At 51.7% G+C, this 8,385-nt stretch overlaps 1 protein-coding gene across 2 annotated transcripts in view; it reads left to right on the top strand.

The window, feature by feature from the left end:
• Positions 1-8,385, top strand: part of NDRG4 (NDRG family member 4) — a 28,921-nt gene that overhangs the window by 2,902 nt on the left and 17,634 nt on the right. For both annotated transcript variants that reach the window (XM_014545537.1, XM_014545536.1), the window contains one exon: positions 6,938-7,032. In XM_014545537.1, coding sequence (XP_014401023.1) covers positions 6,961-7,032 — 72 coding nt within the window. In that variant the 5' untranslated portion in view covers positions 6,938-6,960. Of the gene's footprint in view, positions 1-6,937; positions 7,033-8,385 lie in introns of those variants that run through there.

The raw sequence follows: 8,385 nt of genomic DNA, 5'->3' as shown, positions 1-8,385 counted from the left end.
GTAAGGGGGTGGGGGGTGCAGCCCCGGCTGCCCAACTTGCTAATCCCTGAGGGAAGTGTTTCCAACCACATGGGTTTGGGGAGCCTTGCATGCGGGACTGGACTCCTGGGTCCCCCTCCTGCTCTCCCAGCCACAGAGGGCTGGGGGGGGGTGCTCTCAGGAGGCTGTGCAGGGCTCCAGTGGTGTGCCAGGCTTTGGGGTCCCCTTCAGTGTGGGGACCCTCATCTTCTGGGTACAGGGCTCAGGGCCCTTCCTCCCTCAGCAGACAGGTTCCAGCAGACTCTCTACGCCAGCGGTTCTCAACCTGTGGGTCGTGACCCCTTTGGGGGCTGTGGGTCGCGACCCCTTTGGCGGTCGAACGACCCTTTCACAGGGGTCGCCTAAGACCATCCTGCATATCAGATATTTACATTATGATTCATAACAGTAGCAACATTACAGTGATGAAGTAGCAACGAAAATAATTTTATGGTTGGGTCACAACATGAGGAACTATATTAAAGGGTCTCGGCGTTAGGAAGGTTGAGAACCACTGCTCTACGCCCTCATAGCAACCTGCGAGGTGTGTATATTATTTCCTCCTTTTTACAGATGAGGAAAAGGAGGCACAGAGAGGATAAGCCACCCCTGTCATTGACCGCAGTTGCCCTGGGAAACAGGGCATCTCCTCAGTCCCATCTGTGGTTTTTGCAGCTTCCCCACCCCCCCTTCAGCTCCTTCCTGTCCCCGTCCCCCGCCCACAGATCTGGGTTCAAGCCCCAGCCCACCGCTGGCCACCTGTGTGGTGTCAGACAGGTGGCTTCACCTCTCTGACCAGTTTTCTCGTCTTCGAGGTGGAACTGCTGAGCCCTCCCTGGGAGAGGTGGAGGGGCTCGCTGAGATAGCTCAGGTGACACACCGGGCCAGGGCTGAGCCCGGGGTGGGGGGCACCTCTCGGGTTTCGTCTCCCCTCTTTATAAATGTGTGGTCTGTGTCTCAGCAGTTAGATTTTTAGGAACAAATAAAGATGGTTGAGGGTCGACCTATGAACCAGGAGGTCACGGTTCGATTCCCGGTCAGGGCACATGCCCGGGTTGTGGACTCCATTCCCAGTAGGGGACGAGCAGGAGGTAACTGATCAATGATTCTCTCTCATCATTGATATTTCTCTCTCTGTCTCCCTCTCCCTTCCTCTCTGAAATCAATAAAAAATATATATTAAGGTGTTTATATATTTTTAGAGGTGTATATATATATATATATATAGAGAGAGAGAGAGAGAGAGAGAGAGAGGTATTTGTTCAAGGATGGCTATCCTGTAGTTAATAGAAGAAAAAGAAAAACTGGAAATAATAACCTCCTAGAGGAGGTTAAATATAGGGTGTCCCCCCAAAATGTATACACACACACTCTGAACAATTATAAAGGCGGTGTTTATTAAAGTACATTTCATTTTCAAGATGGAGCTAGCAGCTGTTACAGTGTGTATACGTTTTTTGGTACACCCTGTAGATTCCCGTGCATTCACATCAGGGAACCCCCGGCAGCTGCGAATTTTGCTGCCGAAGGTATTTATTCACCTGAACAGATGTCCCCTTATGTAATAATAATGCCGTAATGATGGTGGTGACGGCTCGCGCTTACATGGCATCTGCCATGGCCAGGCACAGTCCAGAGTGCTTTCTACGTAGTCGCTCACCATCATAACCACCTGTGAGGTGTGTTCGATCATTTCCTCCTTTTACAGATAAGGAAAGTGAGGCCCAGAGAGGTTAAGCAGCTGGCTAAAAGTCACACAGATGGCCAGCAGCGGCTGGAATGTGAACCAGGGTCTAAACGATGTTTCCAAACAGAGTCTTGTTGCCCTAAGTGGTTTGGCTCAGTGGACAGAGTGTTGGCCCACAAACTGAAGGGTCCCGAGTTCAATTCCCATCAAGGGCATGTGCCTTGGTTTCAGGCTTGATCCCCAGTAGGGGGTGTGCAGAAGGCAGCTGATCAATGTTTCTAACTCTCTATCCCTCTCCCTTCCTTTCTGTAAAAATCAATAAAATATATATTTTTTTAAAAACGTGTTTTGTTTTTTATCTTTTTCAGTGTATAGATTAGCACTGGAAAAGGAGTCAAAGGAGATAATTAAAAAATGTTAACAGTGGTTTTCTCTGGTTCATAGGATTCTATGTGCTTTTCACTTCTTTTTGCTTTTCTGTTTTTCTGATTTTTCCAGTGAGCGTGTATTACATGAAATTCAAGTTTTATTTTTTTATTTAAATATAATTTATTGATTTTTTACAGAGAGGAAGGGAGAGGGATAGAGAGTTCGAAACATCAATGAGAGAGAAACATCGATCAGCTGCCTCCTACACATCCCCTACTGGGGATGTGCCCGCAACCCAGGTACATGCCCTTGACCAGAATCGAACCTGGGACCCTTCAGTCCGAAGGCTAATGCTCTATCCACTGAGCCAAACCACTTAGGACCAAGTTTTATTTTTTGAAAACTGAAAAGTAGCAGATGTGTAGGGGGAAGTGGCCAGTGCTGGGGTTCTGATGAAGCCACTCCATGGGAATTCTGAAGAAGCGCACAGTAGGGGCGACTCGGGAAATGCTTCACAGCCAAAGGTCTTGGTGTCAGAGGAGCCGGGATTGCGTGGAAAAACACAGGCAGCAGCGACCTCCAGACAGAGGAATTCAGAACCCCTCGCCCCCCTGCCGTGTGAGGAGGCTTTAGGATACCTTAAACCACTTACTTCACTTATATTTTCCTTTTAAAGAATTCACAAGAGCCCTAACTGGTTTGGCTCAGTGGATAGAGCGTCGGCCTGTGGACTGAAGGGTCCCAGGTTCGATTCAGGTCAAGGGCATGTATCTTGGTTGCGGGCACATCCCCAGTAGGAGGTGTGTAGGAGGCAGCTGGTCGATGTTTCTCTCTCATCGATGTTTCTGACTCTCTATCCCTCTCCCTTCCTCTCTGTAAAAAATCAATAAAATATATTTTTTTAAAAAAAGAATTCACAAGAGTGGTAAATGCTTTTTAAAATCTGGGTCTAAGTCTGAAAGGGTCAAGTACAAAAAAAAAGTAGAGTCCCAAAAAGTTCTGAATCCCTCATTCTGCGAGTAGCAGTTCTGAAATGACAGTGTGTGTCTACACGGGATGAACAAATCAGCAAAAGTATCACAGAGACTGAGAGCCACGCTTCTCATCCTGGGAGAAGAAATCACAAATAAGGAAAGAGGGGAGTTAGACTGCACGGTGTGGTGCGGAATGGATTGAAAGGTATCAGGACGGCTCGTTTCTTTCCAACCCGGCCCGGCAGAGTGGCTCCCGCAAGGCGGCCTGGCGAGAGGAAGAAGGGCTGTTGTGCCGTCCGCGAGGTGGTGAGCACAGGACACGCCATCTCCACGCACACGCGCGTCCGGGAGTGGGGGTCAGGAAGTGTGCCCAGCGGGACCCAGAGAACCCGGATTTGCCCTCGAGGAAATGGGAACCCCAGGTGGGCGCATTGCCACCGGACTCAACAAAGCTGCCCGATCCAAAGGAATAAGAAAGGTCCCGTTCGCTATCCAGGTGCCGTTGTCCAGAAAACGAGATGAGGATGAAGATTCCCCGAACCAGCTCTGTATGTTGGTCACCGATGTACCTGCCACCACTTCCAAAAATCTACACAGTTCATGTGGCTGAGAACTAACTGCTGATTGTCAAATAAAGTTATAAATCTGCAAAAAAAAAAAAGGATCAGTATAAATTCCAGATTTTATGATACATACAAATGGATAGATAGAGAAGTATGTATATTAGTATACTCATATATTTTTTCTTTTTAAATATATTCTTATTGATTTCAGAGAGGAAGGGAGAGGCAGAGAGAGATTGAAACAGCAATGATGAGAGAGAATCATGGATCAGCTGCCTCCTATACACCCCACGGGGGATCAAGCCCGCAACCTCGGGCATGTGTCCTGACCCCGGGAATCAAACCGTGACCTCCTGGTTCATAGGTCGACGCTCAACCACTGAGCCACATGGGGCCGGCAGGCAATAGTGACTCTTTTTAAATCATAACTTCCCTAGGGAGAAACTTCTCTGCCCCTCCCCCCGTGGGAACGTCCGCCCTGGCCTCTGTTCCTGTGAGCCCCAGGTACCCAGAACCCCACATCCCCACCTGCTGGGCCCCGGCTGCCTGTTTTCCATGGGCTGAGCCATTCCCAGTTCTCTGGATTCTGAGGTTCTCTCCAGCCCTCTTCCCCTCCGCCCTCCATCACTGGCCGTCTGTCCCTCCACGGCCCTCTCAGCCCTAAACATAGCACCGTCCTTGGGGGCATGGTCTCCTGGGTGGTTTCAGAACAGGCCTGGGTGAGGACGGGGACACCCCAGTGCTGCCGGCAGGTAATGGAACTGGGTGCTCGGGGAGGCTGGCGGCTAAAAAGTCCTAATGGGGGCAGTGTTTTCCAGGGCGGGACCCTTCTGCTAGCCCCCCACCCAGATGGCTGGCTGAGTGAGCAGCCCTCAGAAAGGCTGGAAGAGAAAGGGGTGGGGGCGAGGGGAGGGAGGCTGCCTTGCTAAAAATACCGCCCATCTGGGTTGTGTTAACTGGTTTCCCAGGAAACCACTGGGAACCAGACGCTGGGGCATGGCATGGGGATGCAGGGACCTGGGGCCTGGGTGGGCACGGGCCTCCCGGCCTGGCCTCTGGGGGTGAGGCTCTCCCGGGGGCTCCCCCGCTCTCCTCCTTCCAGGAGGCTGGTGACCAGCAGCTCCCAGCCCAGCATCCGCATATGCCAACTCCAAACTGGACTCGCGGGGTCGAGGCATTGAGGCGTCATCTTTGTACCGCTCCGGAGAGCTGAGGCTCCGAGCTTCTGGCGGAGGGAGGAAGCCCAGAGAAGGCCTGGAGCTGCAGCCTGGTCTCGCGACAGCCCTGCCTCAGAAATGGGTCCCCTCCCCGGGCCCCAGGCAACCACTGGGCCTACTGCCCAGTCCCTGGGCCTCCCACAGGGAGAAGCCAACGCAGCGGGGTGGGCAGGGGTGGGATGTGGCAGGGGAACGGGGTGTGTGTTTGGACCAACCAGGCCTGCAACAGAAATACGTGCTCTTGACTGGAATCGAACCCGTTACCCTTCAGTCCTCGAGCCAACGCTCTAACCATTGGGCAAAACTGACTAGGTCTTGCTTTTTTTTTTTTTTTTAATGTTGTTTGTCCCTGATTTCAGATCCCAGGCCGCCGTGTTCAGTCTTCCACCGGAGATAATGCCCGTTAACGTGAGGATATACATCCTCCCAGGCTTTTCTGTGGGGCTGTTTGTAAAGGGTGTCCCAAAACTCACGCAAGATTTGAATTTTGCGTGAGCATTAACAACAACAACAACAACAAAAAATAAAAGCCTAATTTTACTTGGTTTATTGAATCAGATTCTAATATCTGTTGCCCTTTGATTTCAATCCCTTCAATTTGATAAGCATTACCAAGTACCAATTATGGCCCAGGAGCAGGGACAATGAAGACCAATGAAGACCGCAGCTTTGCATATGTGCCAGCAAAGCCGTGGAGGCCATTTACCCGATGTGCTATTCCATACATAACCCTATACTGTATACTTTATGAATCAATAAAAAATTTACAATTTTTAATTATAAACCTGTGTTTTCTATCAAAATTACTTCTTGCGTGAATTTTGGGACACCCTTTATTTCTCGTCATTTGGATAAGATTGTATGTTTTATCATTGCCTTTTCTGTTTATTGTGACACAGCATTTTCCCGTTAGTAAAAAAGTCGCTGACCCGTCGTTTGTCCTAATTCCCTATTCCTGGACACCTCGAGTCTTCCCGTTTTCCTCTCATTTCATAAATGGTGCTGTGGTGAGCGTTCCTACAGATCAAATCATTAGGTCCCTCTCTGGGCTCCTTAAGAAATTTCTCCCAGGGAGAGGATTGCTGAGTCCGAGAGTATGAAGCTTTTAAATAATTGTAATTCATCCTGCAAAGCTGCCCTCCGGCAAGATGTATCCTTTTATACGCCCACGAGCAATATAAGCAAAGTGCCGGCTTCAGAACACCTCAGCCAGCACTGCAGACTGCCAGGGCCACTGGCCAAAATACGGGGTCTGGTTCTCATCTGCTTTTCTTTAACTTCTAGTGAGCTTTCATGTTTTCTCACGTATTTATTGGCCAATGTTAATTTGTTCAAATATATTTTTATTGATTTCAGAGAGGAAAATAAAAACAGCAATGATGAGAGAGAATCCTTGATCGGCTGCCTCCAGCATGCTCCCCGCCCCCCATCTCTGGGGATCAGGCCTGCAACCCTGGCATGTGTCCTGACCAGGAATTGATCCATAACCTCCTGGTTCAAAGATGGACGCTCAAACCACTGAGCCACGCCTGGGGGCAATGTTAGTTTTTTATGCATGCCCAGGGCCCCCGCCAGGGAGGAGCCTGCAACCGAGGTACGTGCCCTTGACGGGAATTGACCCCGGACCTTTCAGTCCGCAGGCCGATGCTCTATCCACTGAGCCAAACTGGTTAGGGTGAAACATGTTTTAACTTTTAAGAGATTTTTCACAGAGAGGAAGAGAGAGGAATAGAGAGTTAGAAACATCCATCAGCTGCTTCCTGCACACCCCTCACCCGGGCGGCACATGCCCCTGACCGGAATCGAACCCGGGACCCTTGAGTACGCAGGCCGATGCTCTATCCACTGAGCCAAACCGGTTAGGGTGAAACATGTTTTAACTTTTAAGAGAACAAATACTACCGTGACATCCAGAGCCAAGCAGGGAGCCCTGCAGAAGGAGCCTTGCTGCCCTGCGAGGTGCAGCGCTGGGCCCACGCTTGGGGACCGGGGATGGAGCCGGAGGTGGGGCCCTGGCTCCTGCCGCAGCCCGGGCTCGTGCTGGGAGCGTCAGGGCAGGGACCGGGCGCCCCGCCGCAGCAACCCCAACCTCGTCCTCCCCCCTCCCAGGGCTCCTGCTCCACGACGTGACCATGGCCGGGCTGCAGGAGCTGAGGTTCCCCGAGGAGAAGCCGCTGCTCCGGGGCCTGGACGCCGCCGAGCTGGTGAGTCGCCCCCTCGTGGCCAAGAAGGGAACCGCGTGTCTTCCCTCCGGTCTTGCCCCCCTGACCCTCCAGGGAGCCACCTGGGAGCCTAGTCCCCTCCTGGGGGGTGTCCAGTGCGACTGACACCCAGCCAGCCTCGCTGCGGCTCTGTCTGTCTTTGCGGCCGGGAGGCTCTTTTTTAAAATTTTAATATATTTTTATTGATTTTGAGAGAGAGAGAGAAAAAGGGAGAGGAAGAGAGAGAGCAACATCGATGTGAAAGGGAAACATCGATCGGCTGCCTGGGATGCTCTTGAGAAGTATTATCCCCATTTCACTAATGAGACCACTGAGGCACAGAAAGGTTAATTCACTGGGCCAAGGGCACACAGCGATCAGGGGATGAGGCTGAACTTCACCCCTGGTTCCGGGAGGCCCAGGAGGGTACCCGCGGGGCAGTGCTGGGTCTAGCAGGGCACAGCGCTTCCCCACCTGCTGGGCCTTTCCTGGTCCCCAGCTTCTCTGTCTTTTCTGCGCCAGCTCTGAGGTTTGAGGGCACGTGTCACCAACAGGGTGCCTCCAGGGGCAGTGGGACCGAAGCACCTGAGGTGGTTATTTTGTCCCATGAGGCCTCGGGTTAGATTCCAGAGTTATTTCTACCCTTTACTTCCATTGAAAGTGGAAGAAAGAGGGAAAGACAGAGAGAAACATCGATGTGAGAGAAACACATCAATTGGTTGCCTCCGGCACGAGCCCTGACCAGGGCCTGGGCCAAGGAGGAGCCTGCAACCAAGGTACGTGCCCTTGACCGGAATCGAACCCGGGATCTTTTGGTCCACAGGCCGACACTCTGTCCACTGAGCCACACCGGCTAGGGCTACCCCCTACGTTCTTGTGGTGGTGACGCCTGGCACCCTTCCCCTCCCTGCAAGGAAAAGCTGTGGGTCCACGCTCATAGATTCCACACCGTGTGGCCTGTGGCTCGGCCTCTCTGAGCCCCACCCTTCCCTCCTGTCGAGGGAGCCCTTCACGTTTTCCATGAACAGGGACATGGATGTGAGTAGCTGCTCATAGGCTCCTCCGCCAGGCACTTATAGCTCCACGCCCGGCCCTTGGGAAGCCCTGGGTCACTTTCGTTAACATAAAGGTGAATGGGGTCCTGGCCGAGGTGGCTCAGTTGGTTGGAGTGTCATCCCTTGCACCAGAAGGTCTCGGGTTCGATTCCCTGTCAGGGCATATGCCTAAGTTTCGGATTCAGTTCTGCTCTAGTGCATGCAGGAGGCAACAGATCCATGTGTCTCTCCCGCATCGATGTTTCTTTCTCTCTCTCTCTCTCTCTCTCTCTCTCTCTCTCGCTTAAAAAAAATAAAGAAT

This window comes from Myotis brandtii, unplaced genomic scaffold (genome assembly GCF_000412655.1).
Source record: "Myotis brandtii unplaced genomic scaffold, ASM41265v1 scaffold411, whole genome shotgun sequence".
Lineage (NCBI taxonomy): Eukaryota > Metazoa > Chordata > Mammalia > Chiroptera > Vespertilionidae > Myotis > Myotis brandtii.
This window is presented reverse-complemented; position numbering and strand designations above follow the sequence as displayed.